This window comes from Erpetoichthys calabaricus, chromosome 17, assembly GCF_900747795.2.
Source record: "Erpetoichthys calabaricus chromosome 17, fErpCal1.3, whole genome shotgun sequence".
NCBI lineage: Eukaryota > Metazoa > Chordata > Cladistia > Polypteriformes > Polypteridae > Erpetoichthys > Erpetoichthys calabaricus.
In genome coordinates this window covers 38,214,577-38,228,503 of record NC_041410.2, presented here as the reverse complement: position 1 = coordinate 38,228,503, position 13,927 = coordinate 38,214,577, and the positions used below count along the sequence as shown (strand labels likewise).

Genomic DNA, 13,927 nt, shown 5'->3' with positions numbered 1-13,927 from the left:
CAGAAATAGCTTAGTTTGTGCACTCGCATATAGTATATAATTATAGTGTGGAACACCAGGGGGCGTACCGCTCCCCAAACCCTGACACAGACAGGCTGAGATACAAGACGTGCCAGCCAAAACACCTTTTTTAAGTGAGGAAATGTTTTTCTTTTGCTCCCCACTACAAAGCACAGTACAAAGCACCAAATATATACTGTATAACACTGTCCTTTTCTTCCTTTTTCTTTCTCTCTATCTCCACTCTTCCTCTCGCAAGCATTGTCCTCCACCTTCCAACTCTGGCTCGCTGACTGATGGTGAAGCGGCTCTTTTTATAGTGCACCTGGAAGTGCTCCAGGTGTTTCTTGACCTTCTCCCAGATGTATTTCTGGGTTTGGTGGAAGTGGTGCCCCAAAGTGTTCAGCTGTAGCTGTAGCACCCCCTGTCAGTAACCACAGAACCCAACAGGGCTGCTCCAAACTACAACTCCCAGCATACCCTGTGGGGATCCTTGGTGCAGTACCAACACAGGGGGGCTGCCCTCTAGCATCATGGGGAGGATATTGTCCCAAAGACGTTCTCTCCATCGGTCCTTCCACCCAGCCGGCATTCTGTCACAATAGCTTATGTACACAATCACATTATGTATACTTTCATTTGACATGCTTACTGTATATGACCTATTTAATAATTATTTTAGGCGAAACAATATTTAGATTTTTTTGTCTTTTGCAAAACATCAAATTTTGTGTTTAGTTACCCAATACATTCCTAAAAATAGATTACAGATTATCAAATATTTTAAAACGTGCTGTACATGCTCAATTTGATGTGACATAAGAGCTCTTATACAGTTAGAGCTTGTACACACAGTTATATTGTTCAATGCATGTGTCTATAAGCTCAACTCAATATTAGTAAAGTCATTTTTGTATTTCAGCTATAACATTCCATTTGCAACTGATGTTTCTCCTTTTTCTTGTTAAACTGTAACATCCCATCTGTAAATAAGAATGAATTAAACAAACCATTGCCTTACTTTCTTTAAATTATCACAGCAGCATAGAATTAAACTGTCTTGCATAATGATTACTACACTCGTTGTCATTTTATATCTTCTTCCCTACAAAATGAAGAAATCCAGAAAAAGAAAGAAAACACACCTTATTTAAATGTACATTTACTGGAATTTGAAAGCTGTGAAATAACCAGACTCAGTTGGAGTTTCAGCCCCAAGAGGATCAGTGTTAGCTCTGGTGCACTGGTCAAAAGATTTCAAGAAAGTGAATCGCTAGTGTAGCATACAGTATTAAAAAGCATTTATACTGCAAGCTTTAAAGCCCTCGATGGATCAATCTTTAAATTCTAGGTGGAAAGGAAAATATTTTTTTTTGTAGAAGAACTGTAAAATTTCATTCTTAGATAATGCCTTCTACCTTTTGTTTCTTTGTCTTTTAAATATGTAGAATCGTTTGGAATCTAAACTCATCGATTTTCTAAGCCTAGCTTTTGTGTTATAGCATCACAGCGAGCTAATACAATTCAGGCAGCACTGGTCAAAGATGGGAACCAGCTCAGACTACCAGTACACATACTGGGCACATATATACACGAACACAAGCTCATTTCATAATAAGTCAGTTTAGAGTTACTAACTAACAAATGATAGTTTCAAATTTTATTTATATAGCATATTTCCTATGTTCACATCTAACAGCTTCTCTTTATTGTATTGGAGGATGCAAACAGAAAACCTTAGACTGCAAACGTCTTGTGTACTGAGTCAAGGGGTGGCAGTGTTAACCCTTCATATTTTAATTATTAAGGTACAAACATCTAAGAGAGGAAAGCCTGTATGCATGATCACATGAGTTAATCAAGAAATCACATTTCTAAAGGAAAAATAAACAATACTGCGGTGGGTTGGCACCCTGCCCGGGATTGGTTCCTGCCTTGTGCCCTGTGTTGGCTGGGATTGGCTCCAGCAGACCCCCGTGACCCTGTGTTCAGATTCAGCGGGTTGGAAAATGGATGGATGGATGGAAATAAACAATATGTATGGTCATTGTTAGTCCCCAAAGGACACATGATAGACCCCTTGTTATGAAAACAGCAGAGTAATGACCAGAATCTGTGGAACCTAAGATCATAATACATTAAAGCAATTACTTTTTAATGAAGTTATTGAGTACTGTTTGTACACAGGAAGCCCCATGGTTGGTGTAAGTGTGCCAGAGAATATTCACAAGGTGATGCCTTTTCAGCAATGATTTAAATGTGAAGGATTTGGGAGAAAGGATAGTTTACAGGGACTTTATGTTGAGCAAACTGAATCACCTAGTTCTTTTCATCAGCTAGAATACTCAAGTTATTTACTTTTTTGATTGTCGATCTAAATTCCACTATTTATTCTTTATACATTGTCTTGTTCTGTTTGCTGCCTGGATATAGTCTGCCTTTCTGCAGCATTGAATTGAAAAAATGATTTAAGAAAATGGACGAAATAATACATAGCTCAACTAATGTAATCATACATTTCCATCTGTCCAGTAATGTGAACTAATCTAAAATTCTCTGTACTTTTGCCAATGTTTAATCATTGATAAGATGACTTAAAAAAAATTGGTTATTATTAAACATCAATTATAATACCAGTCAAGATTATTCTACTTACAGTGTGGTGAAAAATTAAATTGTATCTTTGTTCAGCTTATTTATCCTTATTAGATGTTTACTTTGTCCTCATCAAGTTCCAATTCTAGATAAAAGTAATGCCCCTTAACAAATACCACACTATGAAAATTTACTTGTACTACAGAATTCATTGTGACTTGTAAAAGTGACTATGCGGGATGGCCAAGGTCTTCTTAGCATTAGACCCGAACGTTACTCGGGCTGCGAAAACCATGCTAAAAGCATTAGTCCGTTTGTGTCACTCTGGCAACTGTACAGATGCGTCTTGCGTAAGTGTTATAACCAAGAATCACTCGGGCTATAAAAGTTCTGTCAGTGCTGGCACTCTTTGGAGAATTATGTCTGAGTATAGCTTTTCACTGATTATGAAATATCTGAACTTTACCAACAATGAAGACTTTGATGAGAATACCCATCCAGCACCCAAAATAAAGAAAATTTGGGAGATATACCAGGCCATTGTAGCAAAAGTTCGGAGCTTTTACATTCTGGAACGAGATGTCAGCATCGATGAAAATCTCATGGCTTATAAGGGCAAACTGTCATGGATGCAGTACATCGCATAATGTTTTACAAGCTTTGTGAATCTAAAAAAGGATACATTTGGGATTTGGTTCTGTACACAGGGAAAGAGACAATGTTTGATCCGAAATACAATCAGCATGGCATTACTACGTGATTGGTGCTGACTTTGATAGACTCTGCTGGATCAAGGTTACTGTGCAACCATGGACAATTTTTATACTTCGCCAGAGCTATTTGACATCTTGCTGCAAAGAAAGACTGATACATATGGAACAGTGCGTTCTAACCATCGAGGCATGCCTGAAGACTTCACTAGAGCTAAATTACAGCAAAGAGCGCTTGCACTGAAAAGGAAAGAAAGATTTTGGTCTTCATTGCACTGTACATAATGCAGCTACAATCACTGTACAGGCAAAAGGCAACAACCAGGTTATGAAGCCTTGTGCTGTAGTCGACTACAATAGCACGGCATAGATTGTGCGGATCAAGAACTAACTTTCTATCCCGTTACGCGGAGGCAACAAAAGAAATACTACAAAAAGATATTTTGTCATCTGGTGGGAACAGTGCATTCGGAATGCATTCGTTTTACAAAAGCTGGAAAAACTGTATCTCATGCAAACTTTACAAGCCATCTTGTAGAACAAATCATTGCCACACATCCACCATCCACACTACCTCTAAAGAGACGCAGTCAACTCAGCACATCGCAAATCAATCTAGAGATTCTTATCGGTAGACATTTTATTGATTATATACTACCAACAGAAAAAAAACAGAATCCGACTCGTACCTGTGCAGTGTCTGTGATGCTGGATTATGTCTTTCACTGTGCTTTACGATTTACCATACAAAGGATTCATTTTGAGATTATATACTGCTTTGGCATCATTAGTGGTATTATTATTACTGTTGTTTTTAATTTTGTTATTACTGTTCATTTCATATTATTATTTAATTCATTATTACTAGTGTTACCTGTATCATTATTATACAGGTGCTGGTCATAAAATTAGAATATCATGACAAAGTTGATTTATTTCAGTAATTCCATTCAAAAAGTGAAACTTGTATATTAGATTCATTCATTACACACAGACTGATGTATTTCAAATGTTAATTTCTTTTAATGTTGATGATTATAACTGAGAACTAATGAAAGTCCCAAATTCAGTATCTCGGAAAATTAGAATATCAATTAAGACCAATGCAAAAAAAGGATTTTTAGATATGTTGGCCAACTGAAAGGTATGAGCATGTACAGCACTCAATATTTAGTTGGGGCTCCTTTGGCCTGGATTACTGCAGCAATGCGGCGTGGCATGGAGTCGATCAGTCTGTGGCACTGCTCAGGTGTTATGAGAGCTCATGTTGCTCTGATAGTGGCCTTCAGCTCTTCTGAATTGTTGGGTCTGGCGTATTGCATCTTCCTCTTCACAATACCCCATAGATTTTCTATGGGGATAAGGTCAGGCGAGTTTGCTGGCCAATCAAGAACAGGGATACCATGGTCCTTAAACCAGGTACTGGTAGCTTTGGCACTGTGCAGGTGCCAGGTCCTGCTGTAAAATGAAATCTGCATCTCCATAAAGTTCGTCAGCAGCAGGAAGCATGAAGTGCTCTAAAACTTCCTGGTAGACGGCTGCGTTGACCTTGGACCTCAGAAAACACAATGGACCAACACTAGCATATGACATGGCACCCCAAACCATCACTGACTGTGGAAACTTTACACTGGACCTCACGCAACGTGGATTCTGTGCCTCTCCTCTCTTCCTCCAGACTCTGGGACCTTGATTTCCAAAGGAAATGCAAAATTTACTTTCATCGGAGAACATAACTGTGGACCACTCAGCAGCAGTCCAGTCCTTTTTGTGTTTAGCCCAGGTGAGACGCTTCTGACGCTGTCTCTTGTTCAAGAGTGGCTTGACACAAGGAATGCGGCAGCTGAAACCCATGTCTTGCATACGTCTGTGCGTGGATGTTCTTGAAGCACTGACTCCAGCTGCAGTCCACTCTTTGTGGATCTCCCCCACATTTTTGAATGGGTTTTGTTTCACAATCCTCTCCAGGGTGCGGTTGTCCCTATTGCTTGTACACTTTTTTCTACCACATCTTGTCCTTCCCTTCGCCTCTCTATTAATGTGCTTGGACACAGAGCTCTGTGAACAGTCAGCCTCTTTAGCAATGACCTTTTGTGTCTTGCCCTCCTTGTGCAAGGTGTCAATGGTCGTCTTTTGGACAACTGTCAAGTCAGCAGTCTTCCCCATGATTGTGTAGCCTACAGAACTAGACTGAGAGACCATTTAAAGGCTTTTTGCAGGTGTTTTGAGTTAATTGGCTGATTAGAGTGTGGCACCAGGTGTCTTCAATATTGAACCTTTCACAATATTCTAATTTTCCGAGATACTGAATTTGGGACTTTCATTAGTTGTCAGTTATAATCATCAACATTAAAAGAAATAAACATTTGAAATACATCAGTCTGTGTGTAATGAATGAATCTAATATACAAGTTTCACTTTTTGAATGGAATTACTGAAATAAATCAACTTTGTCATGATATTCTAATTTTATGACCAGCACCTGTACTTTTAATAAAAATGTAATTTTTCCTGCCAAAAAATGCAACACTTTTTACATGTTTTTTTGGAATAAACGCTAAGGAGGTTGATAATACTCTTTGCCTTTATATCCTGGATGCCAGCAATTAATTTACTTTACCTGCAAGGATACAAAATATTAGAGATTTTTTTTGTCAAGTAATGTTGCTTTTATCTACAGTTAATATTTTTAGTGAAGGCTAACAGAATATTAAATACTATATATCTAATTGTATTAAATCTTTAAAAAAAAGTTAAGGTAGTGTACTTTCTTTTTCACCTAAATGTAGATTAATTTAATATTTATTTGGAAAACTAGTTAGTAAACATACTAATACTCTGCAGTCTTTGGCATTTTAATTGTTAAAAGGCACATTGTTCTTTTCACATGTTAGCATGTCACTGGACAAGCTGACACTTGGTGATAAAGCAAGTATGTCGTCTAAAAGAAAAACATTTCCATCTAAACAAATAGAATAAATACTGAAGATTGACAGCATCATCTTTCAAAAAGATGAATGTGCTCTTTTTTTCCTTCACAGAGTTTTAGAAATGCGGAGATCAAGTCAAAACTCAAACCAGTACGGGTCAAACTTATGTAATACAGACATTGCAAAGCATGTATTTCTCAACCAAAAGAAGAAGGAAAAAAGAAAAATTGCTATAAAGAACCTGGACAGGGAATAATTGAATAGCTTTCAGAATAACATCATGTTTCCTCTGTTGTTATCCTTAATGTACTGGCTCCAAGTAGATTAATCTACTCTAGTGGGAATTGTTCCATCTTCCTTTAACTTGCTTTTTTCCATATTACAGTCTGCAATTTATGAAAACAGAATGTTTTCAGCTTTCAGCTAACAGGACATTTGACTTTAATTTCTGTTTCCTAGCACATTCAAAAGAAGTAGTCTATTACAGTTTTACATTGTCAGTATTGAATAATGCATATATTGTGTAAACAATTGTAAATAAAATGTTACTATAATTATAACTAGCATTGTCATAAAATATAATAGTTTGTAAAGAAAACTATCATCTGCCTGTTAGTTTTTTTATTGGTAGTGTTTCAGGATATCTGGTTCACAAAGGGCTAACAGGGAAGAAAGTGGCAACTTTATAGTATGAGACAGAGGCAAGGCCTGACATGATTAGAAAAATAAAAGAGAAACTTACACTGTCCACGGTGAGGTGAATCTACAGGTCAGTGCATGAAAGAATGAAAGAAACAGGTCCAGGGGATTGTAAGCTCTTTAACTGTAGTAGGTGTATAAGAAATAATATACCTATGGGCACTCAATCAAGAGAGAAAGAGAATGCAGACTAGCTGGGGATGTATGACCTACGTTTGGAGCCAATAAGGGCTGACAAAGGCAAAATTCCTCCTGACTGCTCAGGGGCAGCATGATATTCCAGGTTTGAAGAACTGGGACATTTGTTTCCCTTTGAAGAGTGAGGTCTGAGTAGGCTAGCATAAGGCCAGTAGTTATTTCCTAAATCCATTAAGTGAGAGAATATGGTTCTTAAATTAGAAGAATGCTGAGGGGAATTCTATTGCTTCTGGGGCTTTGTCTTGAAGTGATTCCAGAACTGGATTTTAAAACAGTTCCATACTAGATGTCCCATTGAATGTAGAGTTGGAAATAAAGTTGGGGCAAAGGGTCACTGGCAATGAACAAACAAAGCGATCAAAGCTAAAAAAAGAGTGTCAAAAAGGAGAAGAGAACAAGTTATTATCTCAGTTTTTCTTTTACCCCTACAGTTGTAAAAATCAATTTATGTTCTGGCTCACTAACCAATTCATCTGTCAACAAACATTTCAAATTAGTGTTAAAGCTGAAATCTGAAATAATTCACTGCTAAGATCACAAGATGTCCCCTATCACTTAGAGTCAATCTATCACTGACAAATCATGGAACTTTGTAAACTGGAATGTTAAAGGTCTCAGTCATAACCTAAAGAGAAAAAAAATATATTTTCCATCTTAAAGTCTTAAAGGCCAAAATAGTATTTTTACAGGAGTCTCACCTATCAAGTAAAGACCAGTTTTGACTGAAAAAGGACTAAATTGGGCATTTTTTTTTATTCCAGCAATTGAAAAAACAAAGATGTGTGAGAATTTTAATCCATAAAACAATCCCACTTCTAGCAACAGATGTAATATCCAATCCTGAAGGGTGCTATGCCACAGTGGTGTGGAAATTATTCAACTCTTAAACATGTATGCATCTAAAGTGAACGACAGATATTTATGCAAAATGTATTTTGCACTGGTTCCAAACAATCATAAAATTATAATGGCTGGAGATTTTAATTGGGTTTTCAAACCAGCCCTGGACAGGTTCTCAACTACACCAACTATAATAATAAGATAATTTCACAATTCATTGCGGATCTCAATGAATCAGATTCATGGAGATTTTTATATCCAAATTCAAGTGAATATTCCTTCTTCCCACTTGCACATCGTAGTTACTAAAGAACTGAATATTTCTTCATTGATAATTTCTTGTCCACTATTAAATCTTGTAAGTACAGCATCATTGTTGTATCACACTCCTGTTACTCTGGAGGTTACACCACTATGCTCAACATACTCAACTTGCAACTGGTGTCTTAACGCCCTGTTACTAGCAGACAAAAATATTATAGAATTCTTCTCCAATAAAGTTGACTTTATCTGGACAAATTATTTCATACCCCTCTCAAACAATCAAACTAGAGACTAGGAAGGTGTCAAAACTGATTACAGAGATTTACAGAATAGATCACAAATATGCCAGAGCTCCTATAAGAGTTTCTATAAGGAAAGACTAACCTTCAGAATTTAATCTCTTTGACAACATGAGAAACTGATCAACTTTTTAAAATCACAACATAATTATTATGAATACAGAGAGAAGACTAATAAGATTATAGCTCAACAAATCCAAAAGTAGGACATTCACAATGCAATAATACAAAAAGAGAGTGACAGAGTCTGAAGTGGGTGGTAGACATTTGTGCTGGTAGTTCAAAGCTGGACATGTGTGTTAGCTACCCAACAAGTAATTGAATTTGGTCTACCTAGAAAGATTCTAAGAAACAGGAGGTTTCTTGTTTTGTTATAAAATTTTTACTTCAAGGTTTCTTTTTTCCCTCCCTTATATGTTTTATATGATAAACTCTTTCACATTACTGTACTGAGAAATGTAGCTAAGGTACTTTCACTGTGATGCCAGTTCAAGCCACCTAACAGCTAACATCTGCTGCTCTTTGAACTTCATGAGATTATTGGCCCCTTCAGGGTTTCTGTTGTTGTACAATGTAACAGAGTCCATGGCTATTTAATGTTGCAGTTTACTGGAGAATAAAAAGAAAAACCTGGGTGGATGTTTGTGGTATAGCGGGTCCGCAGCTCAGAAAAAGATGGCCGTTTTAATAAATAAATAAGTACTTGGCCAGCTGTGATGGGGTTGGTGGAGTAATTGGGGCAAGGAGCACCTGCACATGAGGGTATGGTCTGACTCAATTGTTTCATCGGCTCCTTGTGGTGCACGATTGAGATGCAAAGCCCACTGAGGCATATAAGGATGAGCAGGAACAAGAAAAGGTGGAGGAACGAAAGTGTCAGAAAAGATCAGCCATAGAGATGATCGGAGAAGGATAAAATGGGAAAGGAGGAGAAGAAGAAGGTAAGAGGCAAAGAGAGCCAGTGCTTGTTAGTGAGCGGACGGGAGAAAGTGCAAGAGAAGGCAGGCAGTTGGGAGGAAGTCCCTTGAGGGAGCATGTGGCCAATGCTCAGGGGCTGATGGCCACTCAAGCTGAGTGACCTGGAAGCTGAAGTGACTTGTGTGTTGCTCAGTTGGAGCAACTCCGCATAAGGCTGGAGAGTGGTGGCGTCGCAGCAGGGAAAAGGAAAGCACAATGAGTCATCCTGTGGGTGGAGCCACAAATTGCAGGGGTACAAGCTTGGCAGCAGTAGTCGGAGGCTGAGGGACGGTGCCATGCCAGGAGCCACAGACGGCTGCAGGGACCTGAGCCTAGAAGCAACTCAGAAGGTTGGCTGAACTGCTGGTTAGGAGCCTCCTTGGGCGTAAGGACCCTCCTAGGTTTAAGCCAAGGAGACATCAGCTTTTAAAGGGTTGCACCAGGGTTCATGTTTTTAAAGACAGCTTCCTCCACTGTTTTTAACCTCAATTTTAAAGAATTATTTCTTTGACATTGATTTTATAGATTATGTATTTATTGAGTGCACTGCACTTTTGAACACTGTTTTGGTTTTTGATGGTTTCAATAAAACCTTTTATGCACCAACCCCTTGCTTTGTGTGCTATATCCTCTTCTGCAAGGCTCATCCCTGTGATACGTTATTGGCAGTACTGGGTTCAAGAGGCTCCCTGGGAGGACCCAGGAGTGTGAAGCCAACCCGCACCATCACAATGTTCATTGCAGAATTCTTCCATAATTTTTGTTGATTTTAGTTCTTTTGTCAAACACAATCTTTTAAGTGAAGTAGTGTTATCATTCTCACAGGGTTGTGAATTACTTCAGTGAGTGAATTTTATAAGCATGACAAATTTAGAGGATTTCAAAGGGAACTTACAAAAAACAGAATCATTTTAACAGGCAGGGTCAGTACACAGCTTAGCGCACAATCCAAAGTTATTCTAAACAGGAAGAAGAATTCTGGATCAAAAGAATAAAGCAAAAGATCTTTAGCTAGAACAAACAAAATGGGCCCTAACAAAGATGGAATCTTTTTGAAACCAAAAGCAAAGCACACAACAATTTATTTCAAAGTTTGTTAAGTGAATGCACCCTGCCGCCTTTTTAAATAAGACAGCAGGATGATGTCACACATGACAACACTGCTGGCCATGTGATGGCAATAATGCAGCAGTTATAAACAATATGGCGGCCACATTGACAAAACACGAAATACCAGCACCAAAATAACAGCAGGTGACATCATTAATAAAATAAAGCCAAAACCAAAATATAAAAAATATTGTCCAAAAATAGCCCTACATATGTCTTAAACCCAGATTATAACAACCAGGTGACTGCTTTCTCATTGTTATTTATACACTGCACATAATGCTCAATGTGCATGGTAGCGTTATTCTTAAGATTACCTCAGTTTAGTGTTCTTTTCCTTTCTGGTTTGTCATTTCTTGTTCTTTAGCAATGGTTATTGTTTATGTTCTTCACAGGTGATGTAGCTGGACAAATATAACTTTTCACTTTTATCTAATAATGAAGTTTATTTAACTGACTATTTATGTTTTTCGTTTCCTTTTTCAGGTCATAGAATGTATCACACAAGGTCGTGTCCTGGAAAGACCCAGAAGTTGCCCCAAGGAGGTCTATGATATTATGTTGGGTTGCTGGCAAAGAGAGCCTCAACAGCGGTTAACCATCAAAGACATCCAGAAGATTCTATATGCTTTGGGAAAGGCTGCACCAGTTTATCTGGACATTCTGGGCTAGTCATGTATCGACCTGTCCACCTGTGTCTCCAGGACAAACATAATCCAGGAATTAACAACAATATGTACCTTACTGCTCCACAGCAAAACACCTGCATATTGGGGACAGACTTAAGTGCCTGCTACACCTTTCGATAAACTGGATAACAATCTTTACAAAAAAGGGAAAAAGCACTATTGGCTTTTGTTTACCTGCACATAAAATTGTACCAAACTCTACTGTATAAAGAGGAATTTTCCCATAAAAATGGCCGCCTGTAAAAGAAGAGAACCTATTCGATTTGCTCATTTTGTTATCCAGACAACAAAATGGAAATTTAAGCTACCCAGCTATATATATTTTTGTTCATATTGGGTGGGAGGGAGGGGTGCAAAGGGTTTAAATAATAGTATTTTTGTGTGGCTTTTTTCCCCCCGTCAAATATGGGTGCCTGTCAATGGTTGCTAGCTTTGGAGAGATGACCGCTTCCTGTTGGCACCTATTTTACCAAGTGGGGACTTCCTGTGCAAGCCCTGCTGCCTTTTGATTGGCTGGATCCATTTTTTTTTCATGAAGATGGCTTTAAAAATTTCTCTTTTTTAAAGCAAAAACCAGTAGTAAGGAAGGAGCCACCAGTTAATAGAAACAGACTTAATTTAATAATTGTATGTACATAATGTAAATTTGTATTAGTGTCACAAGATTATGTTAACTTATTTCCTGTATATGGACCAGTTTTTATTTTCAAGTTTAGGACTATTTTGTTTTTCTTTTTTTTTTTTTTCTTTCTTTTATTTTTTCAGTGCAGTTTTGGTGGATTATTTTTATGACTATTTCAATTCTTCTTCAGTGTTTTTGCCAGAATTGGAGAAAATACATTTTTTAGTTGGAGCACTTAACTTTCTGCCACTCTGTTCCATTTCACGTATGCAGCATAATCAAAATTTAACATTTTGGAATGGCAAGTCGGAAACTGAAAGTGTAAAAGAGGGTGACAGAAGAAACAAAGAAATGTACACTCAAGAAAAGGAGGAACAGAAGATTGTTTATAATTGGCAAAATACTGAAATGTTTTTAATTTTTTTACTATATTATTTATAATTTTAAAGATCTGTGTCAAGCGGGTATGCAGTGTACATTCAATTTCAATGCATACTGACTGAGCAAATGGAATGTCCTACAGTGATCTGTACAAAAATCCTATCCCAGTCATATATTTTATCCTTTTTCAAGAAACGTGTGAAGAATTTTATTTCTATACAAATCTAATATACACTTGACCACCCCTAAGTAAAGCTATATTATTAGAAAAACAGTTAAAGCAGTGGTAACTTGGATAGTCAAAATAGAAGCGCTACTGTTGTTTGAGTAATAATAGGGTATTTCCTTGATGCTATATTAAATCTGTGTGCAAAGACGCACTTAAACACTGGGCTACAGTCTTGCAGTCTCTAGCCGGCCATTCAAAATGGCTAATGCTTTATGTGCTTTCGGGGACAAATACAAGACGGTAAAAAAAAAGGTAATAAGAAAGAGAATTCTGCATTCCTAGAGTGGAGTCTTTGTATTATCAATGTTTGGTATTCTGTAATGGAGAGAAATATAAAACAACATGCTTGCCTCATCTGGATCCCCTTATTCATCCCTTATTGTTGCAGCTTTTCAGTCCTGAATGAAAAGTAAAAAAAAATTGAATCAGAAGATAGTGAATAAATTAATTCTACCCACTAAACTATCTATAGCTGTATATATTATATGAATGTATAAAATCTGGAATACCAAACAAACTGAAGTCAAACTTCACATCAATACTGAGAAGGATTTATTTTGCTTTTTATTTGCCAATCTGAGAAGCACATTGTAATCTGATATTCGGCTTAATGTTCGTATATTAGTACCTGCCTCATGGCCAGAGCTGCTGTTTCTACAACCCTGACATGATTAAGGTAACGATTGTGCGATTCGGCCCTGGGGCCTTCAATGGCTGCAGATCTTTCTTCCCACCAATTTCACAATCACTGGATCATTTTTTGGGTTTAGTTGATCTCTTTGTTTAATTAGCTGAGTTTTTTCCTTCTCTTACTTTGCCTTTAAAAAAGTGCAATAGTGTGAGATTTAATCAATCTTGGTATTTTTACTGAATCTTTAAATACTTTAACTTTGTTTTGCCATTGTATTTTTAATTCAGTTTTTCCTGTAGAGTTTGCTGGCTTAATTGCATACTGACAATTAATGATCAGCAAAGCTGACAACAGTACAAACAATACTGAATGCTCAGGGGCAGCTCTTTCAGTGTAAGCCAATTCTGGGCTTATTAGTAAATAATGGCTTAAATATCCGGAACTGAAAAAGAATGAATTCTCACCCATCTGACACATATAAATGTTTGCTTAATTCAGTAAACATTTAGCATTACCAGCAACTCAGAAGCTAATTATGGTACGAGTTCAATTAAAAGAAGAAATTGGTTGGTATGAAGACCGGCAACCATGGGGGTCTCCCAGGACTGAACTTGAGAACTTCTGGATTAAGGGATTGTAAGAATGTTATGTTACACTTGATGAAACTTTCCAACCAGGACTGGAGGGTTTAAAACATCAAGAGGGATCTCGTAGCAAAAAGCCATGAATAAATTGTGACTGACAGCCTTTCTTTGGGAATGTTTTATTCTAAG

General features: G+C 37.4%; 1 protein-coding gene across 1 annotated transcript in view; it reads left to right on the top strand.

Annotated features, from left to right (window-relative positions):
• Window positions 1–12,500, top strand: part of ntrk3a (neurotrophic tyrosine kinase, receptor, type 3a) — a 948,732-nt gene extending 936,232 nt beyond the window's left edge. Inside the window, exon 16 of the mRNA XM_028822657.2 lies at window positions 11,089–12,500. Within this exon, the coding sequence (XP_028678490.2) occupies window positions 11,089–11,274 (186 nt within the window). The 3' untranslated portion in view covers window positions 11,275–12,500. The remainder of the gene's footprint in view (window positions 1–11,088) is intronic.
• The last annotated feature ends 1,427 nt before the right edge of the window (window positions 12,501–13,927 follow it).